The sequence below is a fragment of the Pseudorca crassidens genome, chromosome 8, assembly GCF_039906515.1.
Source record: "Pseudorca crassidens isolate mPseCra1 chromosome 8, mPseCra1.hap1, whole genome shotgun sequence".
NCBI classification, from domain to species: Eukaryota; Metazoa; Chordata; class Mammalia; order Artiodactyla; family Delphinidae; genus Pseudorca; species Pseudorca crassidens.
Window position 1 is genome coordinate 16,470,018 of NC_090303.1, and position 26,950 is coordinate 16,496,967.

Below are 26,950 nucleotides of genomic sequence, written 5' to 3' on the forward strand. Positions count from 1 at the left end.
TGTTTATTTTTGCTTTTATTTCTATTGCCTTGGGAAGCCTGTATATTTTTATTATTTACAATGACCAAAATAAAATGTCCACTGCTTTTCCAACTTACAGACTCCAAGTTCTTACTCCCTCTGACTAGATTCCACTGAGTTTCCAGAGATACTGAATGGCTTGAATGTTTGTTGGTATAGCGAGTGAAAAAAACAGATTATCTTAATAACTGGTTGACTTGGTTTTGCTTGTCAGGCAAAGGGATTCACCTCCCTGCCCGATTTTTAGGGACCTGGATGACACTGAAGTTTTGACAATCAGGACATTTTCCTGCTCATCACTGAAACCCAGAAGATGTGAGACTCTCATGGTTGTTGTCTAACAACCCAGAGTCTGTATCAGGGGCATGTCCTGGGGCTTCTCATTTGCCCCATTCTGCTCCTTCTAGAGACAGATATAGAGTGATTTAAATATGCTTCTGCTGAGGAGACTGTGAATGCCCAGAGTGAAATATATCTCTTTTTAAAAAAAAAAAAAAAAGGCAAAAACACCTGCAGAGTTAGGTAAAAGAGAGCTGCCATTGCTAGTTTTATGTTTATATCCATATGGGTGTACAACTCCTCTAGTAACATGAAATGCTCTGTGTTTATGTTGTGTTAAAAAAAATTATCATCTTAGTTGCTGGCTCTTATGGAAACAACAGCCTTAATTTAGCAAAATACCTGAACAAACCACTTGGAATAGCTGAGTCACTGAGAGCCTTGGTTAGCAAAGGAAAGGAACTAAAAGAAAGCTCAACTCCTCTCAATTAGTAAAGGACAAGGATGTGGGAACTGAGGAGAGGAGAAAAGAAAGGAGAGAGAATTATTGAAGGAGTTGGCCAAGCAACGTGGGGCAACTTCCAACAGGCTCTTGGAGAGTTTTCAGGTTCAGTCTTAGGATGCATCCCCTGCTGTCTGTAAACTCCTTCTGTCTGCTGAAAACTGCAGCAAAGACCTTGAATAATTTTCTTGTTTGTTTGCTTGTGGAAATAATGGAGAAGGGTTGGATCAATGTCTCAATCAGTGCCAAGATGTGGACCGTAAGGAAAAGCAGCAAGTTCGGAGCAGGGGATGATTCAGCAGTGTCTGGACATCATGGCTGAAGGTGACTGTGAGAATGTAATCCCTTCTAAGAATTCAGTGCACAGGTATTAGCTGCAAAACTGTGAGCACTGAGGGGGAAAAAATCCAGAAGTAGAGACACATATATTGGGATTACCCAACATTGGAATTCACCGTTGAAGAATGATTACTGTATATGCTAATGGGTTTTGTACAAAACCTTTTGGAGTCCCCAAGGATAGAATGACGTACTGAATTGAACAGAAAGGAATTTACCCAGTGTACTGGGGTTTGGTTGAATGAGCACTTGCTCAATATATTCCATTAAGATGACTAGAGCAGATCATTCTTGCTGGACAAACTTCCATTCAAGTTCCTTATTATAACATTTCTGCCATGAGAGCAGGGGCAAGTACAAACAATTTAAGGAAGCTGTTGTTGGAAGTGCCCAAAGGCCTTCTTATAATCGATTCTTCCCTACTTAGTCCTCTCAGAGTTCTCTCCTGTTCTAGAAGGGCTCAGCCAAATAGACAAGTACAAGAATTTTGCATTCGGTAGAATCATGAAGCATCCAAGGACCTAAAAAAGCCCAGTATGGGGCTTCCCTGGAGGCGCAGTGGTTAAGAATCCGCCTGCCAATGCAGGGGACTCGGGTTCGAGCCCTGGTCCAGGAAAATCCCACATGCCATGGAGCAGCTAAGCCTGTGCGCCACAACTACTGAGTCTGCGCTCTAGAGCCCGCGTGCCGCAACTACTGAGCCCACGCACCTAGAGCCCATGCTCTGCAACAAGAGAAGCCACTGCAATGAGAAGCCCATGCACCGCAACAAAGAGTAGCCCCCTCTCGCTGCAATTAAAGAAAGCCCACGTGGCAACGAAGACCCAACGCAGCCCTCCCCCGAAAAAATATCCTCCGTCTAGAACTTGCAATCTCTTAAAAAAAAAAAAAAAAGTCCAGTATGACCAACGACGGGCCCAGCAGGCAAATCCTTAATAAGCACTAAGTTAAAGCCAGTAAAAAAAATAAAAATAAAAAAGCAAGTTCAAGTGTCAAAGAGCATGAACTGAGCCGAATCAGGAGGAAAAACCTAGACCAGCAGTCAGGACGAACTGCCATAAAATGGGAGAGATTTAGGGGCTAGGACACAGGTGATTGTCTCAGTTGAACTGCTGGGTCCCTGGCTTGCCAGTACTTGCTATCAGCCATGTGGTTTGGGTTTCTGATTGACTGGGTTCAACTTAAATGCATAGGTCCAGGACAAGACATCTCATGGAAAGAGCTCAGAAAACTCAATGGTAGCTGAGTGTTCATGGGAATGAGAGAAACCGGAATGACTCAAAGTTCTGATTAGTTCACCAAAGCTATGATCTAGGCTTTGTGGTATAGTTGAAAGAACATCAACTACAAAAGAAAAATGATTGATTTCCAGCCCAAAATACCCACCTTGCCAGGCTGCTTGTGAGGATAAAGTATATTTGTGAAAATAAATCATGCAGTGTTTAGTAAATACTGGTTTGAGTCTTTTCCTCCCTCCCTCTTTTCTTCCATTCTCTCTCTCTCCCTTTCTTTGTCTCTCCTATTCCTCCTGATTGTCTTCCACAGTAGGCACCTTAGAAGCATCACTTCCTGAGCATCAGACCTACCACGACTTCCAGTTAAGTCTGATTTTCAGTACTCACATAGACCTTCCCACAGTGACCTTCAAATGCATTAATCCGCTGGCTTCCTCCCACACCATCTCAGCTAGGGCGAGGCTCTATGCCCACATGGACGTAAGCAGAGGGTGATCGTAACCCTGAGTCAGGGTCCCTCAGGGAAGATGAGCAGAAACCTCAGCAAACTCAAAGCATGTGTTTCATATATCAGGAGAGAGCACAAGGGCAAACTGTCTGTCAACTGTTTCCACTGCTGACTGGGGAGGCCTTGCTGAGAGCACCCCAGCAATCCCTGTTCAAGCCTCCCTAAGGCGATGCGTTCTCCTTGGCGTTGTGGCAAATCTGCGTTAATGGTCCAGATGATAGGGATTTGGTAACGTCCTCTAGAAAGAAGCTACCCATAGAGTTCCAAAGCAGAGTTCAAGCAGACCATATTGATATCCATGTGATCAAAATTATGCAGTGTTTATTTCGTAAGCAGATGGGGAAAGGCAACTGCAGCCCAGAAAAAAAAAAGTTTTGGAGGTATCTGCAGAAGGGTGGTAGCTGAAACAATGCAATAGGATGAGATCACTCAGGAAGAGAGTAGAAAGCAACATTTAAGGAACAGAAAGAAAAACTGACATTGAAAAGACATAGCCTGATTAATAGGAAGGTACCAGAATAAAGTAGTATCTCTAAAGAATTTCAAGAATTCAAGAGGGGTAGGACTAAGAGTATGCGTTGAAATACAGGTTAAGAGAGAGAAGGCTTTCAATGGTTCTCCATTTCTCCTAGGATGAGATCCCAAATTCTTCACAATGTCCAAATGTCCTTCACCTTCACCTCACACCATTCTCTCATTCTCCCACCTTCTCTGCTCCAGCCTCGTTGGCTTCCTCTTAGTTCCTCTAAGGTACCATGGTCCCTCATACTGCAAAGGCTCCTACCAGGGCCTTTGTATGTGCTGTTCCTCTGTGTGGAATACTCTTCCCCTTAGGTGCACTTGAATTTGTCGTTCCAGTCTCAGATGAAGCATCATTTCCTCAGTGAAGCCTTCCCTGACGAATTCAAGCCAAGTCTAATTCCTTAATTATGTGCTTTTATAGAATCACATTGCTTTCTATCCTAGCACTAATCTCAATTTATAATCATATGTTGATGAAAATGTCTCACCCACTAGAATGTAAACTTTATGAGTTGGACTCAAGGATTCTTAATAGAGCCATTAGGATTTTAATCAAACAGCAATGGTTGCCAACCGGAATCAAGTCTGGTGTGGAAAGAGACTTTCTGTACTCTCTGTCCATTAGTACATGCCTAAACAACCCCATTGAAATCACCTTGGTGTTTCTCCATGATTTGGCACTCAAGACACACCCTGGCACCCTGGCACATCTCAAGCTTACAGACTTGCTGATTAGGTTTATATAAGACAAGCCAGGTTTTCCTGCCACTAGTTCTTAATCTTTGGAAGGGCTATAGACTCCTTTAAGAATCCAATGAAAGCTATGGATATTGTTATGAATGAATTGTGTCCCCTCCAAAGAGATATGTTGGAATCTTAACCCCAAGATCCTGGGAATGTGATCTAATTTGGAAATAGGGTCTTTGCAGATGATCAAGTTCAAGGTGAGGTCATTAGGGTGAGCCCTAATCCAATATAACTGATATCCTTATACAAACGGGAAATCTGGAATCAGAGACATGTACAGAGGAAGACAATGTGAAAACACAACGAGAATGCCTTCTAAAGCCAAGGAGTGCCTGAGGCCACCAGAAGCTGGAGAGAGGCTTGGAACAGATTCTCCCTCACAGGCTGCAGAAGGAACCAACACTGCCGACACCTTGATTTCAGACTTCTAGGCTCCAGATCTGTGAGGCCATAAATTTCTATTGTTTAAGCCACCAAGTTTGTGGTCCTTTGTTGAGGCAGCCTCAGGAAACTAATACAGATACTTTCTCTAGCAATAAAAGCCCTTATGAACATAAACAACTCATCATGTAATTTCAGGGTGTGTGTTCACAGATCCACCAAAGCCCAGTTAATAATTCCTGCACAGACGTTATAAAATTCCTGGGCCAAAATCCCGTGGGATAAGGCAGAAAAAGAATAGAAGAAAATTGGCATCAGCTACTGTTTGCTACAAGGTTGGCCCTTCACTAGACACTTGACATTTATTATTTCCCTGAATCCTCATAATCACTCCATGAAGTAGATGTTAGCATCCCCATTTCAAAAAAGACGAAATCGAGACCCTGAGAGATTTAACTTCGTGCACAAATTCACATATCTAGAGAGTGGTTGTGCTGGGAATATGACCTGAGTTTGTTTTACCCTAAAACCAAAGCTTTTTCCGTACTTATCCTGCCTCTGAGCATGAGTGATATGTGAGATCCAAAGCACATGATGTGTGGTTTCCGGGGCTGTGAGGTTACAGAGAGACCGGGGTTATGCATGTGTCAGTGGCTTCAAGGGAAACAGGAGAATAGCTATAAGAAAAAAAAGTTAAAGGACGTTTCTTTTAACTGCTTTCCTTCATTGTTTGGCATTATAACTTCTTTTGAACTAAGGATTTTGGCATAGAAGGATTTTTGCCTTTGCTTGGCAAGCATAGAGACAACAAAGGATTAATTAAGTCAAACTGATGGTAATAATTATCAACAGGCGTTTTAAAATAGGATTTTTAGGGGTAGAAGAGTAGTGTGGCTGAAACAGCAAAGCAAAGGAAAGTCAATCTCTCATTCATCAAAAAACATTTTTTGATGACCCACTCGACAGAAGGCTCCATGTTCTGTGGACAAACTCTGGCCACATGGAGCCTTGAATCTCGAGGGGGAAATCAACAGTTATATCAGTCAATACAGTAAAGTAAAATGTGTGTGATAAGCAAAGAAGAGTGAACTATATAGCAAATAGGAGGGGTAACCACTGGGTCTAAGTTTACCTCAAAGTCTGAGTAGTGATTATCCTACCTTAGGGAGTAAGAGAGAGGTGGTTTCAAGCAGAGGAAACATGTGCAAAGGTCCTGAGGCAACAGAAAATATAACACATTTGAAGACCTGAGCCCAATTCATCACAACCTGAGTGTGGAATGGGAAGGGGGAGAAAATAATGACACCAGAGGGCTGTGTGGGAGCTAGGTCATGAAGGGCCTTGTCAGCAGCTGTGGGATGGAGACTGGGTTTCCCCCAGAGAGTAGGAGGAGGTCAATAACCATTGGCAATAGAGGAAGGAGGTACAGGAGAGAGGGCTGCTGGCTGTGGGAATCCAGCCAGTCTCTTTGAGTCTCTGTTGCCTCATGGTAAGAGATAATATGGGCCATTGTGAAGACTAAATGAATCATGTCATGTAATACTCTTAGAATAGTGCCCCAGGAAGCATCAGTTCTTATATCATAACAGTAATACGGGCCAGACTGGTGGAGCCCTGTAACTGTCAGGTGCAGTGTTCCAAACACCATGCCTTTCCTTCCACACGTCTCCAGAGAACTCCTCAGAGGCAAGTGCTGTAGTGATGCTCTGCCCATAGCGCCCTGGATCGTACACAGGTTTCCAACAGGTTTGTCCTATTCCACCTTGGTCAGAGAGCAATGTTTTTTCCTCCTACCATCCTCAGACAAGATCTGCAAGTCTCCAGGTCTGTGGAAAGAAGGCTGTCCTTGGCTTCCTTTGAGAAGTCAGATGACTTCCATACACTATAATATACTATGAACCTATTATTTTGTTATCTAATAAATCAGCAAACGAACATGCAAAAAACAAACAAACAAACAACATCCCTACCCTACATCAGGGAGGGTGGCAGGCAGAGTCCAGGGCACTGGGCACTCAGCAGCGGACTGCTGGCCAATGGCCCTGGCAGGCCCACCCTCCATCTCAGCTTGGAGCCCACCAAGGCTTATCTCGTTAGGGGATTGCTGTGAGATGGCAGAGACTCACCCCAGAAGTATGCATGTATACTTCTTTGTTTTGCAGCTTTGAAAAAGCCTACAAGCTTTTGTGAGGCCTGTGGGTGGTAATACTTAAAAATATCACCCTGCTTCATCACCATAGAAAAATCCCAGGAAATTCAGTTCACTTGAGGGCTTCCCTCTTGTCTCCTTCATGTGCAATTTTAGAGACTTGGTCAAAATACATGTGGGTGTGAGTGACAGCTCTTCCAAACATGCAGGCTGTGGGACATGAGAGTTAAAATCACATTCATGCTGTTCTCATCTCCTGACATGGGGCCTCTGAAGATGAGGACAGAACCCCTAGATACATGGGTACCAGAGAAAGGAGAATCTCTTTGTTCTGAAAATTTCTTCTCATTAAAGATAGACTCTCATATATGTTGCGTACCCACTATGCTCAGGGACCTATTGTAGCTTTTGGCTCATACATTATCTTTTACTCTACTAAAGCCATGAAGTAATTATTATGATTCTCATTTTCTGCAGCTATGGAAAATGCAGCCCAGAAAGGTCTATAGATTGGACCACAATTTCACATGGGTATTTTCACTCAAAAGTCAACAGGCTCCCTGTACCCCATTGCAGTTAGAGCCTGACATGTGTGAAGCCCAGCTCTACCACTACCTGGCTCTGTGACCTTGGACGAGCTACTTAATCTTGCTGTGTTTCCAATTCCTTAACTATAAGATAGGTAATAAAAATATTCATCTAATAGAACTGCACTGAGTTAAATGAATTAGTACCTGTGAAATACTTAGGACAGTACCTGATGATTAGTAAGTGCTATAAACAAGTTAGCCATTACTATTACTATAACTGGAAAGAGAACAAAGTCCCATCATCATGAGAGCAAAATAGGATATTGCCCAAGGATTCTGGGCTAAAAGTATATATATATATATAAAACCAAATAAATACATTTTAAAAAGAACAAGACAAAGAACATTCAATACGCAACCTCAACAGCTCATTCCAAGAAATCTTCCCTTAAAAAAAAAAAAAAAAGAAACGTCCAAAGCAGATACATGAGAAATGTTGGTTTTTAAAAATTGTCTTCCCATAAGAGCTAATTCCTGTATTTGCGTCTCTCACACCCCCTCTCACTTCCCCGCAGCTTCATTAAGGATCTGGATGAACTGAATAATACCATCTTAGTCACATGATTATCTACCATTACTATTGGCATCCTGAAGTAGAGCCCATACAGAGGAATTTAGAGGAGGTTTACAGTCATTAAAATCTTCAGCCTCAAAGTTTATTCGGCTTATCCTCAGCTACAACTGGGATAATGGAAAGATAAGGATTTTTTGACATTCCTTAATGGGCCTAAGCACTAAATCCTAAATTGTAGCTGTGGTTATGGGCCCAGAACTTGCTATAGGCTCTTCTCAGAGTTTGTTGTTCTACGAATTTCGTTCAATTAGCAAATCTATATTGATCAGTTACCTGCGCAAATAACTATGGGGAATTCAAGAAAAGCTGAAGATGGGGACTTGCTCTTAAGGAAAATAAAGTCTAGCTGGGAAACCACAAACTGGTCTCATATTAAAACTAGTATGTGACTGTCAGAGTCTGGCTGGGGTATTAGGACGGCACCAAGATATCTCTCATACACTGGCTGAAATGTGATTGAAACCATCCCATCATAATTTCACTTTTTCACTCACATTTTTGCCACCCCTCCCTCCTAAAAAGAATCAAATGACTGTCCTGCTCACCTTAGGAATGATTTCCTCTAGGCCAGTGGTTCTCCGACAGCATCAGCATCACCTGGGAGCATGTTAGAAATGCAAATTCTCATGCCCAACCTCCGATCTATTGAAACTGAAACTCTGGGGGTGGAGACCAGCAATCTGTTTTATCAACTCTTTCCGGTGATTCCAGTTCATGCTACAATTTGAGAACTACCACTCTACTCATCCACCCCAAATTGGGCTAAAGTCCTGTGAAGGACACGTGTTTTTGCCTGAATATGTGTGTCTTGGAGAAAAGAGGACCCAACAATTCCATTGCCAGTAAAGGGAAGACTCCAAGATTTTAACAGCCCATCAAGTTGAATTAATACCTTTTATAAAAGATAAACTGATGGTAGAAGAAGATTGCCCCAACTCTCAAAGGTGAATCAAGGGAATGCCAGTGTTCTCCTTAAAAAACAACGTGGAGCCCTATGCCAAGAACGGTCAAATTGTTCATTAAAACCTGAAAGTTCTATAACCACAGCCGGACTGCAGGAACTTAGTTGGAAATATGTTTACAGTTGGCAATGCTAAATGCTCATCTCAATAATTTGGGGGTGAGAGTGGAGGGAGGATGGCATAAGAATTTTGTAAGGCTCTCAATTCCATATCACAAAACACTTTCTAGAAATTCACCAAAGTGCAGGATAGCTGCTGTGTATGAGAGTCCTTATTCCATCATCAACCCTCAGACATCACTGGGAATTATAAACTTTTTAATACTTACAAGTCAAAGAAGGTGAAAATGGCGTTATATTGTTTAACTTGCCTGTCTTCAATTGCTACTGAAGTAGGACATTTTAAACTGTTTATTAGCCATTTGTCTTTCTTCCTTTATAAATGATCTACTTGTGTCCTTTGCTTATTTCCTAATGAACAATAAATATTAATTGATTAGTAAAATGTCGTATTATGTAGGAAGTACATGGTAAAATGTTTTTCTCCAGTTGTCAATTGTCTTTTAATCTCCTTTATGATATTATATTATTTATGATACATGTAATATTATAATCTATTATATATTATATAAACCACATATGTAATATTGTATATATTTATATAATTTTTTTATATAGACAACCTTATATAGTCAGTCTGTTTCTCTCTCTCTCTTTGCTTAAATTTTTTCAATCTGACATCGACATCAGGCTATGTTTTCCTGTATTTTATTTTAGTATCCTTTTAAAAATGCTGGAGTGGTATTCTACTGTTTTAACATCCACCTCTTTAATACACTACTGTTTATTTCAGTGCATGGGTATGGGTAAAACTACAACTAGATTTTGTTTCTTAAAAAAAAAAGAATGATTTTCCCAATACTTTTTTGTAAGAAAATCCATCCCTCCCATGGGCTTATGATGCTTCATTTTAAGATGTTAAATTTGTGTATCTCTTTCAAGACTATTGTGCCCAATGATTTATCTGTGAATTTTAAAGTCTGTCCAACTTTTTATCTAACACTTCATTTTATAACTAGCATCTCACAGGGAGAGTCCACAGCTGTGCTTTGTTTTCTTCTCTAGTCCCAGTTATTTATTTTTCCAAGGTAAAATTTAAAATTACTTTGTCAACTTACAAAGGAAACCACTTTGGGGTTGGAATTCGATTTTTTTAACTCTTATTTTAAGTGGAAAAAATTTTCTCTGTAGACTACTTAGTAGGTAATCTCAGGAAGTGATTAAAAATTATTATATACTGCTGTACATTTATGAAGTTTATGTATGTTTTTTAACATACAGGTTCCACAAATTCTTGTAAGGGTTATTTCCAGGAGTCTTTGTTTTCCTGATGCTAGTGAGATTATAATTTTTGCCTTCATTTTATTTCTGATTATGTCTAGAATTTTTTAAACTATTGATTTTTAAAATATTTACCTTGAAAATATCTTCTGCTAAACAGATGTTCAACTGAGTAACAAGAGGCCAGTCTCTCCAACGGGCAGACACATTCAGTTTACAGGTGTTGTGGGCAGGGGAAGGTGAGCCTCTTTTCAGAAGCTGTGCACTTCCTCTTCATAGTCCCTGCCTGTATCTTTCCTCACACAAGATGAACTCACTGCATACTGGCTCTCGATCTTTTCATAACTACCTGCTTCTTGACGTTGAGCGCTCTAGTTAAAGGGCACCTCCTCAGAGAGGCCTTCCTTGACCATCTCCATCTGAAGTGGCTATTTATTCACTCTACTTCATCACCCTCTTTTTTCTCTATATAGTTCTTGTTACACTCTGGCTTTTTCAGTGGTTCCCTGCTTACCCACCAACACCAGAATGGAAGCTCCCTGAGGATAGGACCTGGCCTATCTTGTCCTTCACTGTATCCCAGTGCCTAAAAGAGAGTCTTACACACAGTAGCATCTCAGTAAAGCTTAGTGATTAAATGGGTTCCTGAGAATTTGGACAGGTGATGCTTCTTCAGCCTGAAAACCACAATCCCAGGACCCTTTTTTCTCTTTGGGGGACTTCACATACTGTTAACAATGGCCCACTGGCTGTCCTATTTCACTCTTGGCTGCGGCTAGAAAGAGTATTACCTGGAGTTAATTCAGGAAAGTGATGCTATTGAGTAGTGGCATGAAAATAGAGGATGAAGGAATGACTTTGGCTGTCCCCAAAATATTCTCCCACTAGGGGAGATACCTGCTGGCGTCCTGACTGATCAGGCCAGGCTTTTGGCAGAAGTAGTAATAGTGGGTGAGAACATTTTCCTACCTTATTCCTGCTTGCCTGTTGCTTTTCAAAGCTTAGGAGCGGGGCTTCCCTGGTGGCGCAGTGGTTGAGAGTCCGCCTGCCAATGCAGGGGACACGGGTTCGTGCCCCAGTCCGGGAGGATCCCACATGCCGCGGAGCGGCTGGGCCCGTGAGCCATGGCCGCTGAGCCTGCGCGTCCGGAGCCTGTGCTCCACAGCGGGAGAGGCCACAAAAGTGAGAGGCCCGCGTATCGCAAAAAAAAAAAAAAAAAAGCTTAGGAGCGGAATGGTCAAGGCCCTTGCTCAGCTGAGCCCTCTGATGGCTAGTTAGTGATCATTCTTGCAGGTTGGTAAACTGCTGATGGATACTTCTTGTTTCCAGCACTGTTGTGGCTTTATATCTTTGTTTGCTTGTTTAAGTGGAAATTTGGCTGTGAAGTCTGGGGAAAGATAAGAAGGTGCTGCCACAACCCAGAAGTCCACATGCACTGCTGTCAATCAAACAGACGTGATGTTCACGGTCTTACATGTAGCTTATATTCAAAATTGGTTGTAGAGAACTGTGTTTTAATGTACCCATTCAGTCTTTTCCTCATTTAATAAGCATGACTTTTTTTTTAACATCTTTATTGGAGTATAATTGCTTTACAATGATGTGTTAGTTTCTGGTTTATAACAAAAGTGAATCAGTCATACATATACATATGTTCCCATATCTCTTCCCTCTTGCGTCTCCCTCCCTCCCACCCTCCCTATCCCACCCCTCTAGGTGGTCACAAAGCACCGAGCTGATCTCCCTGTGCTATGCGGCTGCTTCCCACTAGCTATCTATTTTACGTTTGGTAGTGTATATATGTCCATGCCACTCTCTCGCTTTGTCACAGCTTACCCTTCCCCCTCCCCATATCCTCAAGTCCATTCTCTAGTAGGTCTGTGTCTTTGTTCCCTTCGTAATATGCTAGTAGCATATACCTAGGAGGTAAAATAGCAACTGAAAATTGTTATCAGTTATCTTCTCAAGTCAAGCGCATTTGAAATGAACCTCAGTGTTCTCATTTATGAGGTGGTAATAATAATAATAACAACAACAATAATAATAATTTCTAGCTCAAAAGTTGTTGTAGAGATTAAATGAGGAAATCAGTATAAAACTCTGAATAGAGACCCTGACACAGAGTAAGTACTGGTTTCTATCGTCTAAGATTGGGGTTGATACTATTTTAATTTTCTCTATCCTTAATGTATTCTGTGCAAAATGGCAAGAACCATGAGAGCCACGTTGATTAAGAGAAAGTCACTGTTATTTTTTAAATCAAGCTTATATTAACCCTGATGGTACCTGAGTATGGCTAAGGATGGGTACATTACTGCCAATGGGTGTGAAGCAATGGAGAACAGACAGAGGTATCCCAGAGGGATGGCCAGCTAACGGATCTATGAGCACATAGAAGGCACTGCCTTCGTGGGTCACCATAACCTAGATAAAATCCTTAGCAGATTTACACAGTCATGAAGGATTGATATTGTTGGTCCATGAAGGGTTGGTCAAACTCTCAGGGGAAAGAAACCAAAGGTAGGAAGTATCTAACATTTTGAGTGCCTATTACTTGCAAAGTCACTGGCTACATACTTTATAAATGCTGTTTCATTTAATCCTAACAAACCCTTTAGAAGGAAGAGGAGAAAACTTAGGCTCATAGAGAGCTCCAATAATTTGTCCACAGTGATAAGTGACCTAGTCAGCCACTCAAGTACGTATGATTTCAAGCCCTTGTCCTTTCTGTTATATCCCATAGTCTCCCTCAGAAACTGACAAATATTAAGCAACTTAACTTTGTTAAGAGACTGGTATATAAACCAGAATGACAATGCATTATTCTACGATGGTGCTTTGAATCTTTGCAGTGAGTGGAATACTTAAATCTGCCATTTAGGACATTTACCTGTGGTAACAAATTATTTGAGAAGTAAAATTTCTAATCAGAGGGGAATCCACCTAGTCTGGAGGAATAATTCTTCTAAGCCACAGAGTTTATCGAATTCTGTCTGTCCCGTAGGCCTTGTTAAATATTTCTCTCGGGTTTGGGTGTTTCTATTCATTGCTCTGAACAGCCAAGGTCTAGGGAAGGCAGTGTTAGACAATGAGGCAAATACTTATCTCCTGTGTCCTTGTTCCTTTCCTCTGGTGCCAGAGGGTCTGCTCTGTGTGCCCTTTTGCTGACCTGAGAGTGATAAGATCTACTTGAGTTGGGATTTGTAGTAGAGTGGACCAAGCTAGTAATTTACCCTGCTTTGATTTGTGGCTTCTTTGGCCTCTACTACCTCCACTTGATCTTGCCTAGTTCACCAGAGTTCTACAGAAGTGCTTGGGAGCCAAAGTTCCAGCTAAACAATGGTGCTGGTTTGCTTGGCTCTGTCTTCTGAGTGTGCTCCTCTATGGATCCTAGACAGGAAGAGGGAAGTAAAATCTGGGTATTCCTGGATCTTGCCCAAAGTAACAACACATAACTTTAATCTCAAAATTGTCCCCAACATTCTCCAGATATCTGCCAGATTCCATAATTTTCTCTCCTGCACACAGTTAGATAAACAGCGCCAAATCCTTGGTCTTAGATTCCCTAACTAAATTCCACATAAACCAATCTCCTTCTGTGAAACCGCTTTGTCTTCAAACAAAATGAGAACATTTGAGTGTTCTCTCACATCAGCCCCATTCCAACAGCATCTTGATGAGATAGCATTCCAATGGCAATCTTGCTTTAATAGAACTTCATGAATTCTCCAGTTTTTCAGCTCTGATATGCAGACCTTCTCTTTCCATGGCTTAAATCTCGAAATAACTCCTTTATCCATTCATTATGTATTTATTGGTCTTATATTTTCAATCACAGAGCTTACCATTATATCCAAGTTTGGAAGCAATTAAGTTTAGCCCACTTATATCTAACTTCATTAAGTAAATTTGCTACTATCACTCTTCTAGAGACATATGGATTTATCTTAATAGAAAAATTATTAAACAGTTTATTTTGAACTGACTGGTCATACTGAATGATTATATATGGCAAGAGTCTGGGGAAAACTTTATCTGCATTGCAGGAGCACCCACTTCAAATGCCATTTTAAAAAATTGTCATTGTTGTATTATCTGAACTATCTGAACATCTGAAGAAAAATTGTTTTCCCCTCTTTCTAACCTTTGACCCAGGAAATACAAAGTTCTCATGACTGACTGGGAAGGTAAGGGGTTTAGGAAGAGTAAAGTAGACTCATGAGTTTTCACAATTGTATGATAACCCGTTATCAAACAAGGACTATCTACATAATATAATTTCCATACAAAGCTAAACTAAAAAGTGTCCTCCAAAGTTCAATTGCTACACACTTGAACACATCATAATACTGTACTTTAATTGTTCTGAGTAGACAAAATAAAAGTCATTTTAAATTGATTGAACTGAAAAAGCTGAGACAGTATTTCCCAAACCAGTAGGCCTTCTCATTCAGGCTATTTTCCTTTCTCATTAAATGGCAATGTCCACTATAAGGGGCATAGATCCATAGGCATGGAGATAATTCTGAATTTCTGATAGAAGGGGCCAATGGTTAGTGGCTTAGGGAAGAACATTCAGTTTGGAAATACTCTATATTAGGGTGACTTCAAAGGGAGATATTTGAACTGAAAATCTCTAAGGTGCTGGAGAGAGACCTTCAAGATGGCAGAGGAGTAAGACGTGGAGATCACCTTCCTCCCCACAAATACATCAAAAATACATCTGCATGTGGAACAACTCCTACAGAACACCTGCTGAATGCTGGCAGAAGACCTCAGACTTCCCAAAAGGCAAGAAAATCCCCACGTACCTGGCCGTGTGGCTGACAGGGTCTTGGTACTCCGGCCTGGTGTCAGGCCTGAGCCTCTGAGGTGGGAGAGCCAAGTTCAGGACATTGGACCACCAGAAACTTCCTGGCCCCACATAATATCAATCGGTGAGAGCTCTCCCAGAGATCTCCATCTCAACACTAAGACCCGGCTCCACCCAATGGCCAGCAAGCTCCAGTGCTGGATGCCCCATGTCAAACAACTGGCAAGACAGGAACACAACCCCACCTATTAGCAGAGAGGCTGCCTAAAATCATACTAAGATCAAAGACACCCCAAACACATCACTGGATGCGGCCCTGCCCACCAGAAAGACAAGATCCAGCCCCACACACCAGAACACAGGAACTAGTCCCCGCTACCAGGAACCTACACAAGCCACTGAACCAACCTCACCCACTGGGGGCAGACACCAAAAACGACAGGAACTCCGAACCTGCAGCCTGCGAAAAGGAGATCTCAAACACAGTAAGTTAAACAAAATGAGAAGACAGAGAAATATGCAGCAGGTGAAGGAGCAAGGTAAAAACAAACCAGACCAAGCAAATGAAGAGGAAATAGGCAGTCTACCTGAAAAAGAATTCAGAGTAATGATAGTAAAGATGATACAAAATCTTGGAAATAGAATGGGGGAAATACAGAAACGTTTAACAAGGACCTAGAAGAAGTAAAGAGCCAACAAACAATGATGAACAACACAATAAATGAAATTTAAAAATCTCTAGAAAGGATCAATAGCAGAATAACTGACGCAGAAGAACGGATAACTGACCTGGAAGATAAAACAATGGAAATAACTATCACAGAGCAGAATAAAGGAAAAAGAATGAAAATAATTGAGGACAGTCTTAGAGACCACTGGGACAACATTAAATGTACCAACATTTGAATTATAGGGGTCCCAGAAGAAGAAGAGAAAAAGAAAGGGTCTGAGAAAATTTTGAAGAGATTATAGTTAAAAATTTCCCCAAAAAGGGAAAGGAAATAGTCAATCAAGTTCAAGAAGCACAGAGAGTCCCATACAGGATAAATTCAAGGAGAAACATAAAAGGCACATATTAATCAAACTATCAAAAATTAAATCAAAGAAAAAATATTAAAAGCAGCAAGGGAAAAATAACAAATAAATACAAGGGAATTCCCATAAGGTTAACAGCTGACCTTTCAGCAGAAACCCTGCAAGCCAGAAGAGAGTGGCAGGATATATTTAAAGTGATGAAAGGGAAAAACGTACAACCAAGATTACTCTACCCACCAAGGATCTCATTCAGATTCGATGGAGAAGTTAAAACATTTACAGACAAGCAAAAGCTAAGAGAATGCAGCACTACCAAACCAGCTTTACAACAAATGCTAAAGGAACTTCTCTAGTCAGGAAACACAAGAGAAGGAAAAGACCTACAATAACAAACCCAAAACAATTAACAAAATGGTAATAGGAACATACATATCGATAATAACCTTAAATGTAAATGGATTAAATGCTCCAACCAAAAGACATAGACTGGCTGAATGGATACAAAAACAAGACCCGTATATATGCTGTCTACAAGAGACCCACTTCAGACCTAGGAACACATACAGACTAAAAGTGAGAGGATGGAAAAAGATAATCCATGCAAATGGAAATCAAAAGAAAGCTGGAGTAGCAATTCTCATATCAGACAAAATAGACTTTAAAGTAAAAGCTATTACAAGAGACAAAGAAGGATACTACATAATGATCAAGGGATCAACCCAAGAAGAAGATATAACAATTGGAAATACTTATGCACCCAGCATAGGAGCACCTCAATGCATAAGGCAAATGCTAACAGCCATAAAAGGGAAAATCAACAGTAACACTGTCATAGTAGGGGAATTTAATCCCCCACTTTCACCAATGGACAGATCAGCCAAAATGAAAATAAATAAGGAAACACAAGCTTTAAATGACACATTAGACAAGATGGACTTAATTAATATTTATAGGACATTCCATTAAAAACAGCAGGATGCACTTTCTTCTCAAGTGCTTCTGAGACATTCTCCAGGACAGATCATATCTTGGGTTACAAATCAAGCCTTGGTAAATTTAAGAAAACTGAAATTGTATCAAGTATCTTTTGCAACCACAATGCTATGAGATTAGATAGCAATTACAGGAAAAAAAAACTGTAATAAATACAAACACATGGAGCCTAAACAATATGCTACTAAATACCCCAGAGCTCACTGAAGAAATCAAAGAGGAAATCAAAAACTACCTAGAGTGACAATGAAAACACGACAACCCAAAACCTATAAGATGCAGCAAAAGCAGTTCTAAGAGGGAAGTTTAGAGCAATACAATCCTACCTCAAGAAGCAAGAAACATCTCAAATAAACAACCTAAACTTACACCTAAAGCAATTAGAGAAAGAAGAACAAAAAAACCCCAAAATTAGCAGAAGGAAAGAAATCATAAAGATCAGATCAGAAATAAATGAAAAAGAAATGAAGTAAACAATAGCAAATATCAATAAAACTAACAGCATTTTCTTTGAGAAGATAAACAAAATTGATAAACCATTAGCCAGACTCATCAAGAATAAAAGGGAGAAAACTCAAATCAATAGAATTGGAAATGAAAAACGAGAAGTAACAACTGACACTGCAGAAATACAAAGGATCAGGAGAGATTACTACAAGCAACTCTATGCCAATAAAATGGACAACCTGGAAGAAATGCACAATTTCTTAGAAATGCACAACCTTCTGAGACTGAACCAGGAAGAAACAGAATATATAAACAGACCAATCACAAGCAATGAAATTGAGACTGTGATTAAAAATCGTCCAACAAAAAAAAGCCCAGGACCAGATGGCTACACAGGCAAATTCTATCAAGCATTTAGAGAAGAGCTAACACCTATCCTTCTCAAACTCTTCCAAAATATAGCAGAGGGAGGAACATTCCCAAACTCATTGTACGTGGCCATCATCACCCTGATACCAAAACTAGACAAAGATGTCAGAAAGACAGAAAACTACAGGCCAATATCACTGATGAACATAGGCGCAAAACACTAACAAAACACTAACAAACAGAATCCAACAGAACATTAAAAGGATCATACACCATGATCATGTGGGGTTTATCCGAGAAATGCAAGGATTCTTCAATATAAGCAAATCAATCAATGTGATACACCATATTAACCAGCTGAAGGATAAATACCATATGATAATCTCAATAGATGCAGAAAAAGCTTCTGACAAAATTCAACACCCATCTATGATAAAAAAAAACCCTCCAGAAAGTAGGCATAGAGGGAACTTACCTCAACATAACAAAGGCCATATATGACAAAACCACAGCCAACATCATTCTCAATGGTGAAAAACTGAAATTATTTCCTCTAAGATCAGGAATAAGACAAGGTTGCCCACACTCACCACTATTATTCAACATCATTTTGGAAGTTTTCACCACAGCAATCAGAGAAGAAAAAGAAATAAAAGGAATCCAAATCAGAAAAGAAGAAGCAAAACTGTCACTGTTTGTAGATGATGATACTATACATAGAGAATCCTAAAGATGCTACCAGAAAACTACTAGAGCTAATCAATGAATTTGGTAAAGTAGCAGGATACAAAATTAATGCACAGAAATCTCTGGCATTCCTGTACACTAATGATGAAAAATCTGAAAGAGAAATTAAGGAAACACTCCCATTTACCATTGCAACAGAAAAATAAAATACCTAGGAATAAACCTACTAAGGAGACAAAAGACCTGTATGCAGAAAACTATGACAATGATGAAAGAAATTAAAGATGATACAAACAGATGGAGAGACATACCATGTTCTTGGATTGGAAGAATCAACATTGTGAAAATGACTCTACTACCCAAAGCAATCTACAGATTCAATGCAATCCCTATCAAACTACCAGTGGCATTTTTCACAGAACTAGAACAAGAAATTTTACGATTTGTATGGAAATACAAAAGACCCTGAGTAGCCAAAGCAATCTTGAGAAAGAAAAACAGAGCTGGTGAATCAGGCTCCTGGACTTCAGACTTTACTACAAAGCTACAGTAATCAAGACAGTATGGTACTGGCACAAAAACAGAAATATACATCAATGGAACAGGATAGAAAGCCCAGAGATAAACCCATGCACATATGGTCACCTTATTTTTGATAAAGGAGGCAAGAATATACAATGGAGAAAAGACTGCCTCTTCAATAAGTGGTGCTGGGAAAACTGGACAACTACATGTAAAAGAATGAAATTAGAACACTCCCTAACACCATACACAAAAATAAACTCAAAATGGATTAAAGACCTAAATGTAAGGCCAGACACTAGAAAACTGTTAAAGAAAAACATAGGCAGAACACTCCATGACATAAATCACGGCAAGATCCTTTTTGACCCACCTCCTAGAGAAATGGAAATAAAAAGAAAAATAAACACATGGGACCTAATGAAACTTAAAAGCTTTTTCACAGCAAAGGAAACCATAAAAAAGACGAAAAGACACCCCTTAGAATGGGAGAAAATATTTGCAAATGAAGCAACTGACAAAGGATTAATTTCCAAAATTTACAAACAGCTCATGCAGCTCAATATCAAAAAAACAAACAACCCAATCCAAAAATGGGCAGAAGACCTATAGACATTTCTCCAAAGAAGATATACAGACTGCCAACAAACACATGAAAGAATACTCAACATCACTAATCATTAGAGAAATGCAAATCAAAACTACAATGAGGTATCACCTTACACCAGTCAGAATGGCCATCATCAAAAAGTCTACAAACAGTAAATACTGGAGAGGGTGTGGAGAAAAGGGAACCCTCTTGCACTGTTGGTGGGAATGTAAATTGATACAGCCACTATGGAGAACAGTATGGAGGTTCCCAAGTAGAAATAGAACTACTATCCAACCCAGCAATCCCACTACTGGTCATATACCCTGAGAAAACCATAATTCAAAAGAGTCATGTACCACAGTGTTCATTGCAGCTCTATTTACAATAGCCAGGACATGGAAGCAACCTAAGTGTCCATTGACAGATGAATGGATAAAGAAGATGTGGCACATATACACAATGGAACGTCACTGAGCCATAAAAAGAAACAAAATTGAGTTATTCGTAGTGTGGTGGATGGACCTAGAGTCTGTCATACAGAGTGAAGTAAGTCAGAAAGAGAAAAATAAATACCGTATGCTAACACATATATATGGAATCTAAAAATAAAAATGGTTCTGATGAACCTAGGGGCAGGATAAGAATAAAGACGCAGACGTAGAGAATGGATTTGAGGACACGGGGAGGGGGAAGGGTAAGCTGGACTGAAGTGAGAGAGTTGCATGGACATATATACACTACCAAAGGTAAAATAGATAGCTAGTGGGAAGCAACCACATAGCACAGGGAGAGCAGCTTTGTGCTTTGTGACCACCTAGAGGGTTGGGATAGGGAGGGTGGGAGGGAGATACAAGAGAGAGGGGATACAGGGATATATGTATATGTATAGCTGATGCACTTTGTTATACAGCAGAAACTAACACACCATTGTAAAGCAGTAATACTCCAATAAAGATGTTAAAAAAATAAATACAAGAAAATTTAAAAAAGAAAAAAAAAAGTTTTCAATTTAACTTTTATACAACTTTGTTTTTGCTGGAAGAGAATTCTGCATTTTATAGTACTGGGTTGGCCAAAAAGTTCATTTGGGGTTTGGGCCAATCCAATAGAATTTAATGGAAAACTTGGCTTTGCTAAGATGTTCTTATTCCATAAGATAGGACAGCTGTACCATGACTCTACAACAAACCACTTCTGCCACGAGGAGTGAAACAAAATCAAGAGACCCTAAATATCTATTTCATATAACCACCCACTCTAGCCCGAGACTATACTGTTTATCAAACAAGTTTGTGTATTTAGTTAACTGGGAATTTTTCAAAAGTTTAGGTTGGTACCTCCTGGTTGGGAAACTAACACCAGTGTTTTCCCAACCTTTCTCCAGGCTGAGAGAACTAATCAACTAGGCTGAGAGCTTAGTTAAAAATGTACCTTAGGTCTGAGAAACGATTTCACAAGATAACCTTTAATTTATTGTGTTTTTTGATAGTTTTCTTTATTGATATTATAGAGCTCAAGTGAAATTGCAATGATAGCAGACGTATTTTAATAAGAAGAGTACTTATTTTGTCATCAAAAAGTACACTGATGAAGGAAAAGAGCACTTAGTTATCCAATTCGAACAAATGTACTTTAAAATAAATATACACTGTACCACTGGGAATGTTATAGGTGTAGCTGCAGCACAGAACACACACATGTATACTCAGATTACCCGAATACCATGAATGTTGTATCCACTGCAAATTATTCCTAAATTATAGGATAACTACATCCCACTTCCCGATTGCTGAAGCTACATTACCCTTTCCATCTTAATTAGGAAATAGATACAGTAACTATGGTTAATATTTGCCCTAATGAAAACAATATGAATTTTAAAGTAGGGATACAAAAGTGTCATTCTCCCTGAATAAAATATACAATAAATTATAGCTCAATGTCTTTTCTGCACATTGCTGAAATAATAATTCTGCTTTAAAACAAAAGTACATTTCAGTTGTAATTATCCTAGCAGAGTTCTTAAAAGATTATTGATGCTAGAATATCCATATATGAAGTTAAGTTTATCATTTTAAAAAGATGGCCGCCCACAAGGCCTTTAAATCTCATAAATTACTCACAAGACTTCGGCTGAGGAGGCCATTCTCTCCTCCAACTGAAGTCAGCAGAACAGCAAGGACGCTGTTCCTGCATCTGAGGTGCCTTCAGTAGATGGAGGAAAACACAATCCACATGCTTGGAAAAACTGAAAAACACCACCGTGTGGCACAGGTGAATACACCAGTTTAAAACAGAGGGAAAATTGAGAGGGTGGAGTTAGTAAAGAAAATCCAGCAAGGGGTGAGTATTGAGTTTTCAAATGGTGTAGAATTTAGCTTGTTGGGAAATTTAGTACTTCACAGGAAATTTCCTCAGAGATCTAAACTTTCTGGCCTTTTAAAAATATTTAAATGCTTTCCTATTTTGAATACTGTGTCCTAATCTTAGGAAATGCAGCATTATCTCAATTAGCAAAGCTTCTTGTAAGAAAGTCACCCTGATAATTAGAACAATTGGGGCCAGAAAGGCCAGGCCCGTTTCACTCCACATGGGCCAGTGGGAGAGGGAGGGATGGCTCTCTCCCAGGGCAGGGCCTTTAGAGTTGAAGGCAGAAGGTAGAGAAGACCACGGGGCTTGCATGGATCCTGGCAGTTTGCCTTGGGAGGGGTGCAAGGAAGTTGCTCCGACATAGCATAAAGGATCAGCAACACATGAGCCAGGGGGTCCGCAAAGTGGGACCTAAGCCTGGTGCAGGCCCACGTCAGGAATGGCATCCCTGTCCGCAGATAAGTGAGGCGTCAGATGCTCCTCTTCACTAATACGGACCAGTTCCTGCCCTATTCAAGAGCACTCTTAGTTTTTACTATGATGGCCACTATCGAGTTTTACACAAGATTGGTGACTGAGAAAACCCCCTATAGTCAGAGGTAACCCAAGCTTCACTTCTCAGGCTCTTGTGGCCATTGGGAAAGAGAGAACAGTGCCAAGGACCGAGGCTGGAGAGGGAGTCAGGGCCTGATCAAAAGGGCCTTGGACACCAGGCTAGAGAGCCTCAGCTTTACCTGTAGGCAGTGGAGAACCACAGGGGCAGGGCAACCATCAGGTGTGTATTGAGGTCCCACCAGATGTAAAATCCTTCCGGAAGGAAGACTTGGCTTAACTGCGAAGGGGTTTAACGACCAAAACGGGCAAACTGAAAAACGAAAGGCACCCACTTCACGTGTCCTGGATAGAATGAGTTCCCTTCCTTTCTGCTTTGAGTGGGGCTGTGGACTGGGGTGGGCAGATGCGAAGATCCGAGGCTAACTAAGAGGGGTGTGCAGTTTGGAATGGAGCGGGGCTATCTTTTGAGTGGAGAGAGAGAAAGTGGGGGAAATGCTGTCACAAAGGCTTGATCAGGCTGGACTGCCTCGAAGGCAGCTGTGAAAGTTTCCCCAGGTGTCATTCCAGATTCCGGCCTTGACTGGGCTGCACGCTACTCTGTGACTCTAGGAACCCGCATGGGCACTGGAGACAACAGGGATTCAGGACTGGCTTATGAATGAATGAATGAACAAACGAACAAACAGAGGTTGGCTTCTAGAACAAGGACAAGGACAGAGTGTATAGAGATCTTGCAAAGGCCAGCAGTGCTAAGAGACTGAACCTCGATGATGGCTGCTGAGGGGATGGACAAGAGGCAGTAGCTTTACTCTGATGGGACTCGGGACACTGACCGCCTATGAGGACTGAAGGAGAAAATATAGGTCAAGAATGACTCTGAGGCTTCTGACCCAGGCAACTGGACTTTAAGAGGAAGAGCAGGCTTTTGAGAAAGGAAAATGAATTTGGTGTAGATCACAGGAAGCACTTTATTCATTAGAGAAGCATTTTAACTCCCTTATAGCCGAGATAACCCATATTTATTACAAAAACAAATATATCAAAAAACACTAAGAAATGCAATTAAATTTGTTTATTGAAACAATATAGATAAACTGTGAGTAATACAGATTGTTTTCAGCGTAATATAAGCATCGCACATTTCTCCTGGTAACAGATGATGGATAGATGGCCAGATAAAACACAATAGTAGAAGGAATCTAGAATGATAAATTTTATTACTAGATATCTCCCTAGAGATCAGCAAACCCAATCCCATTTAACAGATGAGGAAGTAAGGACCAGAGAGGCTAGCATTCTCCACTCTACATATGTTTAGGGCACTGACCACGTGCCAGGCACTTGGTGCTGGGCATATAAAAGTAAACAGAACACGGTACCCGTACTCAAGGCGCTCATAGCCAGGCTAGTGAGTGAGAGCATCCAGGAAGCAGGAAATTTAGACACAGTCTAGTAAGCATTGTCAGACTAGCATGTTCAAGCTGCGAGGTGTACCCAGTCCAGGCTTGGGAGCAGCCTCCAAAGGCCATGCATGAGCTGACCTGGGAAGGCTGAGCAGAAGTCAGATAGACAAAGAGGCTGTGAAACGCTGCCCCAGCGATGCAGAGGTGAGGGGAAGCATAATATGTCTAGTGAATCAAAGGAGTTCCAGTACAAGGCAATTCTTGTCCTGGATTTCGGAAACAATAGTCCCCTGACTCCCAGTTCAGTGCTATTGTTAGAATGCTACCTGTCTCTACAGGTCTCTTGACAAGTATGTGATGATTCAGCACATATATCAATACTCTTGCATAGAAAAAAAGGAAGCATATATGGCTCATGCTTACCCAGAAATAGACATTAAGATTTTCCAAACCCTCCTGTTTAAAATATATCTTTAGAGGAATCATTACTTTGTGTTACAGCCTTTCATTTCCTCCCCAAATGTTTACATCCATTGGGTCATGCCATAAAGCTCTTAAGGCCGGAAGGGATTTTAAGGCATCACACTGTCAGCAGCCAAGGGAGCACAGGGTGGGGGAAAAGGAGGTGCTGGAGGCATGCAGCAGTGGGCTCAGCCACTACCCTGGCGCAGGCAACAAGCGGGTCATTGTCTGTAAAGAGCTGGGGCATTAATACCAAAACTGACCAAAGTCGTTCTGCTCCTTTTATCACCATGTGCCAGCCATCTAGCAATTCCCAGTAAGGTCGATAACAATACATTCACCCCTGCTGACCCTCCCCTCGCCCCGTGTATGCCACCGCACTTCCCACACACCTGCACACAGAAAGCGCAGCTCCCAGACAGGCTTCGGAAACATCTGAGGTCCCCGTGTTAGCCATCTCTTCATATATTATCACATACTCTCCATTCCATTCCTTTTTGTAAACCTAGCCCAAGTAGTCACAACCACACATACAAAACAAAACAAAACACACATCGAAGTTTATCTTCCTAGAATTATGATATTTATCTCTAATGAGAGTCTCATCTCTCAAGTCTCAAATCTGGTTCGAGCTGGGGCGGCTGGCATCTGATGTCTGATGCTGTCCCTTCCGTGTTCACACGCTTATCAGGAGCAGTCCTCGCTCATCCTCTCCGGCTGGGCTGTCTGGCATGTGCTTGGCGGGGTAAACACCGACGGGTCTTTAATGCCCAGCTGTATGTCGAAAAACCGTGTGGACAACAGCACACTGTAATTTTTGGTGAAGGTTTCCTGGACAGGATAACAATCCTTGAGTGTATAAATGCCAATCCAGGTTTCATCTATAGGAGGAAGGCAAGTTGAGTTTTTAATGTACAAGACAGGCAAAATGTGTGTATTTTTAATTATGCAAAATATACATAAAATAGACCATTTTAACCATTTTTAAGTACAGTTTGGTGGCACTAAGTACATTCACACTGTTATGAAAGCGTCACCACCATCCATCTCCAGAAATTTCCCATACCCCCCAGTTGAAACTGTCCATTAAACACTAACTCCCCATTCCTCCCTCCCCCCAGTCCCTGGAAACCACCATTCTACTTTCTGTCTCTATGATTTTGACTATTCTAGGTACCTCATATAAGGGAAATTATACAGTATTTATCCCTTAGTGACTGGCTTCTTTCACTTAGCATAATGTCCTCAAGGTTCATCCGTGTTGTACCATGTGTCAGAATTTCCTTCCTTTTTAAGCTTCAGTGATTTTCCACTGTGTGTATACACCAGCTTTGTGTACCCATTTGTCTGCTGATGGACGCTTGGGTTGTTTGCACCTCTGGCCTTGATGAATAATGCTGCTATGAACATGGATGTCCAAATATCTGTTTGAGTCCTTGCTTTCAGTTCTTTAGGGTATATGCCCTATATTGCTGGGTCATCTGGTAATTCTGTGCTTCACTTTGGAGGGAACCATCATACTGTTTTCCACAGCACAAAGGCCTGTGTTTTTGAAACAGTCTTGGGGGAGGTGTGTTGGCAGCATTGCAGAGAAGAGCTTCACATCTATGTATAAAAGCAGATATAACAATGGCAGTAGGTCTGGTCGCTGCAACTTTAGTTAGTGTTTGGGGGAAAGGAAAAGGAGGCACGCAAATCTAATGTGTGACTTAGACAAACACCTTCCATGTCACAGACCTCCAGGGCATCATGAAACATCAGAGCCAAGGCCAAGCCCATTATAGTCAAAGTGGCAGAAAGTTACAGGGGGCCTTAGAAGGCTGAGGTGTTTGTTCAAATGCCTTGCTTAGATCCCAGCACTACACAACTAGCAGAGTACATTTGGGGACTGCAAATGGAGTTAAACAATTTGATTAAGCTTCTAAATTTCCTTAATGGACTTAAACATTATTTCCCATCCTGCTTCCTGAGATGCAATACTTGAATACTTTGTTGAACCCTTACACGATCTGGCTGACTTTCTGTCCGACCACTCCTGGACGGTGATCTGCTCCTGGGGTCCCCCAATGGAGTACTGGTCCTCAAAGGTGGAGTTCTGAGGGATGTCTAGAGGGTCCCAGGGGTCTGTCAGGGTGATCTTGGAGCACTGCTTGGTGGCTTGTTCAATCTGAAACATCACTCCATCCTTATAGAGGAAAATATATTCAAATAATCTGGAAGACAGATTGAAAGAGAACAGTTCAGGACTTTATGTTACAATCACCATGTCTTTTATCAGCATAAAAGCCAAAGACCTTTGATACAAGTTATTCTTAAAATAGAAAAAAATAGTTTTGCTGCTAGGCAATCATTTACTTACTTATAAACACTAGGTGCATGAACAACTTGAATATAAAATAATTAAAATTCAGGGATCAAAACCGAATATTCATGAGACTGTTAACCTATCATACCTATCAATTACCTATTACCTTATCAAGTACTTATTGTATGACAGACCCTGTGCTTGAGATACAAACATGAGGAAGGTGAGGCCCTGGGTTAGCAGCTGGT

At 40.8% G+C, this 26,950-nt stretch overlaps 1 protein-coding gene and 1 long non-coding RNA gene across 8 annotated transcripts in view; one reads left to right on the top strand and one right to left on the bottom strand.

The window, feature by feature from the left end:
* LOC137228863 (uncharacterized) overlaps window positions 1-26,950 on the top strand; it is a 211,862-nt gene that overhangs the window by 160,547 nt on the left and 24,365 nt on the right. The window lies entirely within an intron of this gene.
* EPDR1 (ependymin related 1) overlaps window positions 23,590-26,950 on the bottom strand; it is a 33,138-nt gene continuing 29,777 nt past the window's right edge. The window contains 2 exon segments of the mRNA XM_067745888.1: window positions 23,590-25,278; window positions 26,402-26,610. Of these exon segments, the coding sequence (XP_067601989.1) occupies window positions 25,085-25,278; window positions 26,402-26,610 (403 nt within the window). The 3' untranslated portion in view covers window positions 23,590-25,084.